Source organism: Rutidosis leptorrhynchoides, chromosome 10 (genome assembly GCF_046630445.1).
Source record: "Rutidosis leptorrhynchoides isolate AG116_Rl617_1_P2 chromosome 10, CSIRO_AGI_Rlap_v1, whole genome shotgun sequence".
NCBI classification, from domain to species: domain Eukaryota; kingdom Viridiplantae; phylum Streptophyta; class Magnoliopsida; order Asterales; family Asteraceae; genus Rutidosis; species Rutidosis leptorrhynchoides.
Window position 1 is genome coordinate 136,424,803 of NC_092342.1, and position 14,072 is coordinate 136,438,874.

A 14,072-nucleotide genomic window follows, 5' to 3' on the forward strand; every position below is an offset into this window, starting at 1 on the left:
TAAATAAGTGCGAAGACGAAAGACGAATATCGTTCAAAAATGAAGATTTAAAGACGAAAACGAAGATTTGAAAGACGAGAACGTCCAAAATGCTCAAACGTACAAGTTACACTCCAAGTGATTCAATTTATTGATGAATAACGTCTAAAAATGACAGAGTACAAGTCACGAAACGCAAATTACAAGATATCTAAGCATACGAAAAAGCGTTCGAAAATCCGGAACTGAGACATGAACCAACTATCAACGTACGACTCAACGGAGCAAAAATTACAAGTCAACTATGCTCAAGAATATAATATAATATTTAAATAATTCATAATAATAATAATAATAATAATAATAATATAATAATAATATCAAATAAAAATATTATATCATTTGAAAGCCATCGGTGTAGAATGAAAAGTTGAAGTTTTCAAACTTCAACTAACTTTCAACGCAAATAGTATTCATCCAAATTGCCTATAAATTGAACGGAGGGAAGCAAGCATATGGCACACCTTTTTCTATTTCTTACTCTATATACATAATATATGTATCAATTATCAATCCAAGTCATAATCTCAATTTGTAATTTTAATTTTAAGTTAGTGATAATAATAAGGTTGGGTTAGTCGAATGTTTTAAGGTTTTGTAAGTCGGAACTCTGTCCGTATACCACTACGCTATTAATACCCACTGTAAGTTATGTTTATATTATTTTCATTAATGTCTTGTAGCTAAGTTAATATTATGCTTATTTAAATCGAAGTAATCGTGATGTTGGGCTAAATATTAAGATTGGGTAATTGGGCTTTGTACCATAATTGGGGTTTGGACAAAAGACCGACACTTGTGGAAATTAGACTATGGGCTATTAATGGGCTTTATATTTGTTAAACTGAATGATAATTCGTTAATTTAATATAAAGATTTACAATTGGATGTACCTATAAATAACCAACATACACTCGATCGGACACGATGGGCGGGATATTTATAAACACTAATAATTGTTCATTTAACCAGACACGGAGATGAATTAATAGTTAATGGACTTATTAAAACAGGGGTGAATTACATACAAGGACACTTGGTGTAATTGTTAACAAATTAATAAGACCTTGGGTTACACACAGTCGATAACCTGGTGTAATCATTAACAAAGTATTAAGACCTTGTTACAGTTTAAATCCCCAATTAGTTGGAATATTTGACTTCGAATATAAGGATAATTTGACAAGGACACTCACACTTTAAATTTATGACCGATGGACCGTTATGGACAAAAACCAGATGGACGTATCAAATAAACCAGGACAAAGGACAATTAACCCATCGGACTAAACTAAAATCAACACGCCAAACATCATGATTACGGAAGTTTAAATAAGCATAATACCTTTAAATTGTTATTTTATCGCAACTTTTATTTATCGCACTTTTAATTATTGCACTCTTAATTATCGTTATTTATTTTACGCTTTAAATTAAGTTATATTTTATTTTAATATTTTGCATTAGGTTTTGACTGCGACTAAAGTTTTAAAATTGACAAACCGGTCATTAAACGGTAAAACCCCCCTTTTATAATAATAATAATACTTTATATATATATATATATATATATATATATATATATATATATATATATATATATATATATATATATATATATATATATATATATATATATATATATATATATATATATATATATATATTTACAAATATAGGTTAAAATTATTATAGCGTTAAACTTGGCTAGCTCCCTGTGGAACGAACCGGACTTACTAAAAACTACACTACTGTATGATTAGGTACACTGCCTATAAGTGTTGTAGCAAGGTTTAGGTATATCCACTCTATAAATAAATAAATAATTTGTGTAAAATTGTATCGTATTTAATCGTATTTTGTAGTAAAAATATAACTATTTCGTATACACCTCTACGCACATCAATAGTAAGGAACACCGGTGTGACACCGATAGTAAGTTGAAACGGTGGCGAATAACAATCTGGGAGACAGAGTTCCCGAACAACTATGACTAATGAAGTCGTCGTCATCCTTACGCGTATGAATCTTAAGTTTACGTGTGTTACTCGAAAGTTGCAGAATACGAGTTCGTATGATGAAAGTTTGGTACCACTAAGAAGTTTGCTTAAGAGAGATTCAAGTATAATGCGCAAGTAGTCAAGTAAGTGCTATCTATAGCAAAGGCATGTCAGAATGCATTAGCTAACTATCCGGTTGTAGTCTAGATTCACTAATTCATCCTAACGACCCTGTCAGACACACTAATGCATATCCTAGTTCAGTACAACCAACGCTCTGATACCATATGTAGCGACTCAACAAAATCTTCATTGACGGCGCCGTTAACTTAGGTCCCGTTACGTGGCCATAGTCCCTATATGAGACGCGTTTGACCAAAATTATGTTGCATTCATTTTAAACGTGCATGACTTGCAAAGTTTAGTTTACCAAACGGTTCGACAACAAGTTTAAGTTTACAAAAGTTATAAAGTACAAATGAAATAACTTGCGAAACAATTAGTTTAAAATCACGGTTCCTATAAATAGCGTAAATATGTATGTAAACATTTGTTTGAATCCAAAGGTGCTATCACTAGCGTATGCATGTATGCTTGACTCCAAGCAAGTAATCAAAGTGTATGCATGTATGCTTGACCCCAAGCAAGTATGAGTGCACGCGGAAGCATGTATCAAATAGCCAATCATGAACCTGAGAAACATATAGAAAACTGTCAACGAAAAACGTTGGTGAAATCATAGGTGTTTATAAACGTTGTTTTGAACCACAAGATTTTGTATTTCCATAACGTTGATTATCTGAATCGTTTGCATTCCAAAAGTATGTTCGCGAGCACCCAATTATCAATACTTAACTGTTTTGCACCATGTTGCGTAGTGTTAGAACATACACTAAACCCGAAAATATATTTCATCCGCTAACGGTAGCGAACCGTCCGAATGAGGCTCCTCAAGCCCATGTGATCACATAATATAAGTTCTCGCTTACACCCTGCAAGTGTAACTAATGATAATCGAATTGAGGCTTTTTGTTCTAACTCGCTGTGGAATGTTTGTTTCTGTACTTGTGTTCAAAGTATAAAAGTATGTAGTATAAAACTGTATATGTTTCTCATCCCATGATTTAAAAGTATAAAAGTTGTTGAAAGATGGGACTATGATCTCACCTCGAGTGCACGAGTATAAATGTACTTCACAAAGTAAACGTATGCATGAAAGTTGCTTAGCCTTGACCTAAACAAGTAAGTTGTATCAATTAACCGATTACGACACAAGGTCGGGCGAAATGTGTTCAATTAGTTCTATGGCTCGTTACGACTCGAATATATATAGCATGTGAATCACGTTGTCAAGTTTCATGCAAGAATCAAGTATAAAAGCACGTTAGAACGATTGCAAAAGCATTTTGTTAAATTTGACTAAAAGTCAAACTTGGTCAAAGTCAACGAAAAAGTCAACACATTCGGTTCGGGTCCCGAACTATTTTCCTAAGCTTAGAAGTCATATATGAGCATGTTGGCCAAGTTTCATGTCAATCGGGGGTGCGTAGTATAGTTAGAATTAAACGAAAATCGAAATTTTTGGGCAGTCAGCATCAGATGCGCCGCATCACTTACAGATGCGCCGCATCTGTCACTGATGCGCCGCATCCAGAGGTGATGCGCCACATCTGTGTCTGTTTCAGCAAATTCTGGGCAGTCACACTTAGACGAATCCAACTTCAAACAACCATAACTTATGAACCGTAAACATTCAAAACACGTATCGTATATCGTTGGAAAGGTATTTTGACGAGGAATACAGCTAAACACTTTTCATCAATCAAGTTCAACATTTACAAAAACAAAAACCTCATCGAATTATCGTTAAACGTTCAAAATTAAAGTTTCAAGTTCATAATATGCATTTCTTGACTCGGGAATCCAATCTACACATATGATATGCCCTTTCGACGGTAATTAAACATACAATACAATTAAACACTTACTAACAACATTTCATAGCATTCAACGCATCAAAAGTTCATTTCAAAGTTCATCAAACCCTAACCAAAATCATGAATTCAATCATTTTGTAAATGAAGCTTATCTAAATCAACCTACACATCAAAATGAAGCTAATGATGCTAGTAACACATTTAATACATGAACTTTAACATTTAAACAACATTTAAACATTCGAAATCAAAGATTAAACTAACTCATTTCAAGTTCATGCTAGTTTATGCAAAACAACAAGATCGAGCAATTAAATCATATATTCATGCTAGACACGAGCCATAGACACTAACTAACACCATTTCAAGTCAAAAACACGAATTAGAGAAATCTAGAATTTTAGAAATGTTACCCAAACGAGATGAAATTGGTACCAAAATGTAGAGGATGATGAGAGGATCACGAATATGTAATTTGTTTTGATGTTTGCTTGCTTGAATTGATTTAGACGATGATTCTTTGAAGGTGTTAAAAATGGGTTCTTGAGCTAGAGAGGAAAAAGAAGGAGGGAGGTGGAAGTATGAATGAATGGATGAGATGGGGTTGACTAGTTGGCCTAGTCAACTAGTTTGGCCCCTTGGCAACTTCGGTCCCTCGAGTTTGAAAGCGGGTGCGTGAATTAACCGAGCGAATATTTTATAACGCTAGAGTAAACGAGAGATGTTAAAATCAAATAACGAAAATATTTAGAACGTTAGTCAACGAAATGTACGAATTTAGATAACGGAAGATATTATCTATAAAAAAAAGACGGACGTTAAAATAATTTAACGGAAAAATGCGGGATGTTACAAGCAACACAACGTGTATGTACTAAAGCACCATCTAAGACCGGTTTTAAACGAATTTTTAACATGCGCATTGCACTATCATTATTTGACGCATTATCTAAAGAAATACTAAAAACTTTATCGTCTAAATTATATTCAATTAAAGTGTCGTGTAGAATTTTCCTTATATTATTACCCGTATGCGGATAACCAAATAATTTAAAAGCGATTGTCCGTTTCATTAATAACTAAAAATCGGGATGAAACCAATGAGCGGTAACGGCTAAATAAGAATTTGTCGTTCCGTGTGGTGCGGTCCAAACATCACATGTTATAGAAACATTATATTTATAGTTTCGAAAACCTTCAATTATATCATTGTTTTTTCCATAATTTAAACGCATCACGTCTTAAATTAGAACGACTTACATTGTTATATCGCGGTTGTAATCGAGTAGGAATTATTTGCGTAAGCTTTGGATTGTCAATGTGGTTGAAAGGAAGCCCTTGTTGAATGACATACTTTGTTAAATCGATACGAAGGCCTTCCATATCGAAAGCCAAAAGTGAGCCATACCGACCAAGTGGAGGTTGCATCGTATCTTGATCAACAATTGATTTACAACTTGTAGGTGTAGCAAGATGTTTTCGTAAAGAAGTGTTACCCACACTTGAATAAAAATTCCCACATCTTTTACAACGAGCTTTTTCCGCCCCATCATTCATTACACACGTCGAAATTAGCCCAAACATCGCCTTTTCGGCTAGTTGTTTTTATGTGGCTAACATCGTTGTTGGTGTATTTGCGTGAAGATGTTCCAACGAAACCGGAACCGGAAGCGGATGTTTAAGAGCTATCCATAATAACTAGAGCGTATGGATTTAGAGAAATATTTGAGAATTGAGAGTATGAGAAGGTGTGATTTCAACCAAAATTAATACCATATATTTATACTAGACTAATGGGGGTAAAATTGTCATAAAAATTCCAAAAAACTGCACCAAATTAAAAAAAAAAAAAAAACGGCTATTTATTTTGACCGTTTGAGACAAAACTGGTTCAGAACCGGTTCTCAAAATAACCGGTTTTTACCCGCAAACTATCCGGTTCGCATTTCAAATTGGATCCGGTTTAGAACCTGTCCGAATCCGGAAACTGGTTTCGCTTTTGGTAAAACCGGTTCCTGTCAGAACCGGTTGTTTTTTTAAAACCGGTTAGGGTGTTCACCTCTAGTGTGGCACATTTGAAGGTTCCGAAACAGCGTGGTTTTCACTCCCCCTACGAAGAGGTATTTACTTTTAGATTCTATTTGTTTCACGTCGTTTACTTGGTACAGTAGTAGAAAGAAACACGTAAATTAGAATTCTTGGCTTTTAAAGCTCGTGTAATCTTCGAGCCTTTACTAGCTTCTTGCTAGAAGGGTATGTTTCAATAAAATTTGAAGTTGTTCTAAAAAAAAGTTAAATGCGAAATAACTGTTGGTAGTAAGATCCAAACATTCCGAAACTCTGGAATTATACACGGGCTTTATTAGTTTACTCTTTCAAAAGAATAGTGCTTCTTGTGTCAAACTCATGCAAACCTAAGCCCACCATCACCCAAACTGTTTTTATAAAGATAAATTAAAAACATTTTAGCTTGTTCGAGTTATGGAGAGTATTTTGACTTTGTATGCGGCCCAGCCAAATTACTATGTGGCCGTTTCCAACCCAACTTTGACCACAACTTGAAACCCTTGCAAAAGATTTCATAAAGATCACAAATCATATATCACTATACCAAGGAATATGGCAACAAAACACAACCAAAACAAGCCAAGAAGGTTAAATATAGATCCAAACAACAAACAGAAACAGTCTACCTTCACATGTCAGCAATTAAACTGATATTTTACATACCATGTTGGATTGGATGATATACATACCATCCTACAAAAATCTTTCTACTGCTGTTAATAACCTTTAACCACATTTTCCATACCCCCAAACCACTTTCACACAAGACACAAGTTACCACTTTTAAGACTTCTTATTCGAACCCGCATCTGTCTTTGAAGAATCAACTGCACCTGCATCACCCGAAGAATGTGACCCACTTTTCCTACTCGAGTTACTCTTCAACGAAAGGCTCTTTTTAACCCGGTTCCGGTTAAGCAACAACATTGCATTTCTTGAAGGTGCAGTTACCGCACCTTCAACACAATTTCCCGCCTGACCACACCCCCACGGTCTTGACGGTCCATCTTCACGAAACGGTTTGAGTCTCGGAAACCCGTTTTTCAGTTTCGAAAAAACCCGATGATCGAGAGACGTTTCTTCTTCGGATTTGGAGCAAACGGGACACGGCGGGTCACCTTTTCGCACTTTTGGTGTCGTTTGGTCTAAGCACTCGGCATGAAAAACATGGCGGCATGAAAGTACTCCGGTGACCGGCATGTCGCCGGTTCGAACAATCCGGCGAGAACTCCAAGGTGATTTTTGCGAGAGATTTCGGTCACATATTCCACATTTGTGAACAGGCGGTTGGGTAATGGGTGGTCGGGTTAGTAAATCGGGTTCGATTGGTTCAGAAACATCGGTAGAATCAAGATCACAACTAGCAGTGTCTCTATGAGGCTCGTTGAAATCTGTAAAGACGGGCCTATCTTGTTCGGGTGGAAAAGTCAAAGGGTGGACCGGTTTGGACATGAAGCAACGACGGCTTGTGAAGTTACGGTGTGCTGATTGTGATTTGACTATTGCTTCATAATCGCTACTGTCTGAGCGCGACGAAATGGAATCTCTCTGAAAAATGAAAATCATTAGAGAAAAAAATATAGAAAGTGAATGAGATGTTATTAAAGATGATAACATACCTCAATGGTCGGTGAAAAGGTTAAAGGCCCCAAAACTGAAAAATAAACAGTAAATTAGCACGACTTAGCATAAGGGTTATGATAATATATGAATAAAAATTGGATCATTAAAAATTATAACAAGCCACTATAGTATGGTAATAACTAATATAAAATAATACAAAGATATGCATGAACAAAGATATACATATCATGCTGATAATTGAGGCCCAACAGGAAGAAAAAAAAAGTGTATATTAAATCATGTGTGGAAAGTATATAATTCTAGATCTTAATACACCACTGCAGGTGGCAAAGGGCCAGGCAGGTTGCATAACGGGTCAAAAAAACGCATGATTGTTTTGGTACGTTTCAAATGCGTAAACAACAAACACTTTCGGGACTTTCAACCCAATTTCTAGAAAGCTATTTCATTTAATTATAAGATAACTAAATAAAAATAGCAAACTTATTAGAAACTTTTAACCTATTATGAATATAACAATAACAATATTTAACTAATGAAGTAAAATGTATACCTCTCCTTGAAGAGTTTTCAAACTCATCAATGCTAATTTCTTGTATTGTGGAAGGGGTCCACTGCTGAGCTGGCGAAAAATCAGACGGACTACTAATAAAAGTCCCAACTCCGTCAGAAACAGAATATCGATGATTAGATATAAAATTTCCTCTACTATTTGAGGATGATGTCGACCCGTATAACTGGCTACCTTCTTGAGAACCAAACGATTGACTTTCGGAGTTGTACCGCATATCCCACCTCGGTGGTGGAGGTGAAAAGCTTGTGTTGGTTCTCCAGTAAGGCTCATGTGGACCCATGGACCAGTCATGGCTAGCCGCATTAGACCCATGTGGCCTAGCAGCCACGCAACAAAGGGACCCCGTTTTAGCTATATTTTATAATACCAACAGATTAGATTATCCTACTGCCGCACCAGGTGCTTTTTCGAAACCACAAACTAGCACACAAAAACTCGATTTTGATAACCAAGCGGCATCAAATAAACCCTACACAACACCAAGGAACGATACTATCAATACCATAATGTAGCAAATACAACATATAGCCAAAACGAAACTATGCTCTGGATTTATTTTGATATAGGAGCTAATGTTACAATTTGAAATTACAGAAATGAAGTTTAAACAAGATATTCAGCTACACAGGAATTTTAATTTAATATTTTAAATAAAACTTTACCCAAAGTCTAAGCAAAACTTTAATCATGACAGAACAACTTATTTTCCAACCAAATAAAGGGCACTGAAAATTCTTATATTCAAGCATAAAATAAAAAAAAAACAAAAAAAAAAAAAACATATAGACCATTAATCTTTATGCTCATAAGTTGATTTAGTTTCAAATAGAAGATTAACAATTTAACCTTATTTTGTTCATACTTCAATCTAATACTTTAAATATCAACATAAACACAATATTATGCAGCTAAATAATTAACTGTCCGCATACCTAGGTTTAAAAATTAGAGTAAGCAAAGGGGGAAAACAGTACAGTGCAGTACAGCATACAATTATACATACGTGCATAGAGATTTGATGAAATTGAAGTATTCAATTAAACTTGAAGTGAAATACTTACAGAGAAGATGAAGAAATGGAATCGAATGGAAGATAAATATAATTGAAATTGTAATTGAAATGACGAAGAAAACAAAACCCTAATTTAAAGGAGAAAGCAGCGGACACTATTTCAACCTTTACAAATATATCTACCTTTTCCTTTTTTTCCTAACTTCAAAATCGTGTTTTCTTTCCTTTTAATATTGGGGAGTGATCCGTACACCACCAGTTTTTAGCCGTACACCACCAAACATGCATTATGATGTTGTACTATACAACACTGTAAAGCATGTTTGGTGGTGTACGGCTAAAAATTGGTGGTGTACGAATCATCACCCTTTAATATTTTGCAATTTTATGTACCTAGACATTAATTACTTTATAGGAGTAATGTAATTTTAATGGTATATTTATAGGTGTTGTTTATATTATTTTTTCTATCTACTACCGAATATTAAGCTTGTTTATATTTATTTTTTTCGGCGAAAAAGAAATATATTTATTAACTTTCATCGGAAAGATGAAGTAAAACAACATATTACATTGAAAGAGGCTTTCGAGCCTAACGAAATGACAGAAATTGAAAGACAATGAAAAAACAAACCAAAATACTAAAAAGACATAAAGCCCATAAAAACTTGACACAATTGGTAGAATTGTTGAGGCAGGCCCGTAAATGCCTAAGATCAAGCCCAAAGCATAAAGGGCTCGTGAGCCCAAACCAAGAAGTAAGCAAATCGGCAGTCTAAAAGCTACGGAGAGAACGATGAAGAGTCGATTAACCAAAAGGGATTAGGTCAATAGAAGAAGAACAGTAGCAATCGACAGAGCCATTACACTTGAATCAATTGCTTGAACCTTGACATTGAACGATTGAAATATTGAAGAATTGTTCTCAAACGGAATTGAAAACTCGCTGCTAAAGATCGATACCACCACACGGAGCATGAACCGAATCTTTGAAAGAAAATATGCACTCTTGTCTGCAATTGCTTGAAAAGAATCCAGGTAAAAATTACCCTCGTGATTTAGATTTATTGATAAGAGTATCATCATCCTCAGCCATGTTTTGCAGTAGCACAGCAAAGTTGGCTAATTCTTCCTTGTAAGTTAACTTTTTAACATCAAATTGGGAACGAATTGACACTCCACTTTTTAGAGATGATACGTTTCCAACAACATGATTAATATCATTAGAAGTGTCAAACAAACCCGATAGATTAGGGACGTCATCGACCCAAATTGAAGCTTTATCTTTGGATTTTTTGTCTTTTCCCTTATTGTTGACATGATTGGGTAAAAGGTTGCTGTTATCAGAAAGAACACAACGAGCTTTGATTTTGTCACATGATTCTTTACAGTTTATTCCACAACACTGATCAGATTGAGGCATTGTGAAAGGAACAGAAGAATTGAGCTTAGAAACAAAGGAATTTTCACAATTAAATAAAGAAGAAACACCTGCTGTTTGTAAGGAGGGAGAAGTGACAAGTGAAGACTTGTGGACAAGAGGAGGATAGTCATTTAAATTGATATTGAAGAGAACACCATGAACACTGGAAGCCGAAAGCAACACATCCTTGCTACCACTCATGTCAGGTACTTTCTCCATGCTTTTTGCTTTAAACAAAGCACCTTTAATCGCTTTTTCAGAATTTTTTAACATTTCAAAATTAGCCATTTGGATTTTAACTACTTTTGAGGCCTTTTCCATAGAATAATGAATTTCTTTTGGAAAAACATCTTCATTGGGAAAAATTGACTTTTTTGGTGTGTGAAAATTTGAAAGTTTATCCAAAACAGTAACTTCACCCTCCTCCGGTAGAAACTCAGTTGCCGGAGATAAAGATTCCGGTACCTGAGCAGTCTCTTGCTCAGTAAGATTCTGTTCAGCTGATAGTTTTAGTGATTCAAGCAGCACCTCATTGTATTTGTCATACCCCCAAATAGGGCCGGGGAAATATGACTTCACAATATCACAACACAAGTATGTATAAACGAGAACGACTCTATATGAGACGTTTTATTTGATAACCAATGTGTTAAAGCAGCGGAAAGTGTTAAATCATAACAATTGTAAACTTTAATGTTCTAATGCAATAACATGATTGTATAAATGCAGACTCCAAAAGCAGCAAAATCCAAATAGCAAATAATCTTTAGCAATCTTCACCTGAGACAAAACATGCTTAAAGTGTCAACCAAAATGGTTGAGTGAACAACATAGGTTTAATAATTATAACAAGTTTTTGACCACAAGATTTAAATAAGCGGTTTAATCAGTTCGGTAGTAGTAATGGTGTATATGATATCGATACTAACCATTAGTTACCCTAAACACATCACGTTCGTGTCGTTCATCGTTATTATGTATCCATCAACCAGCGGTCATCCGAATAGAGACGTCACCCTCAATAGCGCTATCACAATAACTAAGCTTACCAAATTCCAGTAATTAACGATATCATGGTAGGGATTAAGCATGAATCAAGGCATGTTAGCAAACAGTTTGAACTGATCAAAATAAAGTTTGAGTACTTGTGTCTAAGCGTAAAACAGTTTGAAAGCAAGCATGTGTCTCACCCCAAAGTTTATAAAATAGTTAAGAAATAGTAAAAAGAGGGGCTATGAAGTTCACCTTAATAGCAGATAGATAATTCACGCAAGTTATATGATCGGAGTGTTGAACACGGAGATCTCAACCTAGAGATATTATGTTCGATTAGTTAATGTCTAATAGACATAAAGTTTGTTTATTAATATAGTAAACTATATTAACAGTGACCGTTTTCGAGAAAGTTATATGTATATAAGTGATAATATACTTAGTGTTATAAGTGCTACTATATAGGTATGTGTATAGGTTATACTAATAATCTTAATAATAGTATTATTATTTACTTTAATCAATTACTATGTATATCTTATCATAATATGTCACGTGTATAATTATATCTATGTGATACATACATATATATTCTTTATTATACATGTATGTGTTCATAACTATACAATATATTTATATATACATTAGGTGTTGTAGTGACCCGAACTTTTCCATGTTTATATATATTAATTGAGATTGATATTTACATGATTAAATGTTTCCAACATGTTAAGAAATCAAACTTGTTAAGACTTGATTAATTGAAATATGTTTCATATAGACAATTGACCACCCAAGTTGACCGGTGATTCACGAACGTTAAAACTTATAAAAACTATATGATGACATATATATGAATATATATATAGTTAACATAATACTATGATAAGTAAACATATCATTAAGTATATTAACAATGAACTACATATGTAAAAACAAGACTACTAACTTAATGATTTTTAAACGAGACATATATGTAACGATTATCGTTGTAAAGACATTTAATGTATATATATCTTATTAAGAGATATTCATACATGATAATATCATGATAATATAATAATTTAAAATCTCATTTGATATTATAAACATTGGGTTAACAACATTTAACAAGATCGTTAACCTAAAGGTTTCAAAACAACACTTACATGTAACGACTTGTAACATCCCTCCTTTTTCCATTTACTTTCCGTTTAACTATTTTAAAGTCCGTTATATATTTATAACATCTTTCGTTAATACGCGTTTTAAATTATCTCGATTAGGTAATTCACGCACCCGATTCAAACTTGAGGGACTAAAATTGACACGGGGCAAACTAGTTGACTAGGTCACCTAGTCCACCCCAATCACCACCATTCAACCATCTCCATCTCTCTCTCTTTCTCTCTAGCAAGAACACACACCCAATTTCTAAATTCATTCAATCATCATCTAAATTCGATCTAGGAGGCTTACAACAAAATAAATTACATATTCGTGATCCTCTCTTCATCCTCTTCATTTTGGTACCAACTTCATCTCGTTTGGGTAACATTTCCAAAACTCTAGATTTCTCTAAATTCGTGTTTTTGACTTGAAATGGTGTTAGTTAGTGTCTATGGCTCATTGTGATGTCGTGTGTGAAATTTATATGCTCGATCTCGTTGTTTTAGTGTAACTAGCATGAACTTGACTTTTGGTGTGTTGTTCTTGAATTTTGGATGATCATATGTTGTTAGATGTTAAAAGTTCATGTTCTAATTGTGTTCCTTGTATCACTAGCTTCAATTTGATGTGTAGGTTGCCTTAGAAAACTTCATGAACTTGATTATTAATTTTGGTGAATTTGAGTTAGGGTTTGACGAACTTGAAATGGACTTTTGATGCATTGAATGCCATGGATTATTATTGGTAAGTGTTTAGTTGGATTGTATGCTTGATTACCTTCGAAAAGGCATATCATTCATGTAAATTGGTTGCCCGAATCATTGAATTGCATTTATGAACTTGTATGCGGTTAATGTTAAGCATTAGATGCGGTTTTGGTTGTTGTAATAGGTAGATTGATTGATGAAATGTGTTTAGTTGTTTTTCTCGTCAAATTACCTTCCCAACGGTATAAGATACTTGTCTTGATTGTTTGCGGATCATAAATGGTGATTGTTTGAAGTTAGGTTCGTGCATAAAACTTAAAAGTTGCCAAAACTCTCTGCACAGATAATGGCGCGGCGCGCCATATACCCGCGCGGCGCGCCATTATGGTCTGTCCAACTTTGTCAATTTTCGAATAATGTTTGCTATGCTACGCACCTCCGATTCACATGTAACTTGTCCTAACATGCTCATACATGATTAAAAACCTCAGAAAAATAGTTCGGGACACGACCCGAACGTGTTGACTTTTTCGTTGACTTTGACCGACCAAAGTTTGACTTTTTGTCAAACTTAACCAAATGATTAT

General features: G+C 34.4%; 1 protein-coding gene across 1 annotated transcript; it reads right to left on the bottom strand.

The window, feature by feature from the left end:
• Positions 1–6,609: 6,609 nt before the first annotated feature.
• On the bottom strand, positions 6,610–9,397 carry LOC139872647 (uncharacterized). The gene is made up of 4 exons (XM_071860564.1): positions 9,263–9,397; positions 8,181–8,670; positions 7,663–7,697; positions 6,610–7,591 (listed from the first exon to the last, which is right to left on the bottom strand). The coding sequence occupies exons 2-4, from the start codon at positions 8,479–8,481 to the stop codon at positions 6,827–6,829; spliced, it is 1,101 nt and encodes a 366-aa protein (XP_071716665.1). The 5' UTR covers positions 8,482–8,670; positions 9,263–9,397; the 3' UTR covers positions 6,610–6,826.
• Positions 9,398–14,072: the final 4,675 nt, after the last annotated feature.

Coding starts and splice junctions, on each gene's coding strand:
- LOC139872647 (XM_071860564.1), bottom strand. CDS start 8,481: ATGGGTCCACATGAGCCTTACTGGAGAACCAACACAAGCTTTTCACCT. Junction 7,698..8,180: donor TGAAAACTCTTCAAGGAGAG/GTATACATTTTA, acceptor TTTATTTTTCAG/TTTTGGGGCCTTTAACCTTT. Junction 7,592..7,662: donor CCTTTTCACCGACCATTGAG/GTATGTTATCAT, acceptor TTCATTTTTCAG/AGAGATTCCATTTCGTCGCG.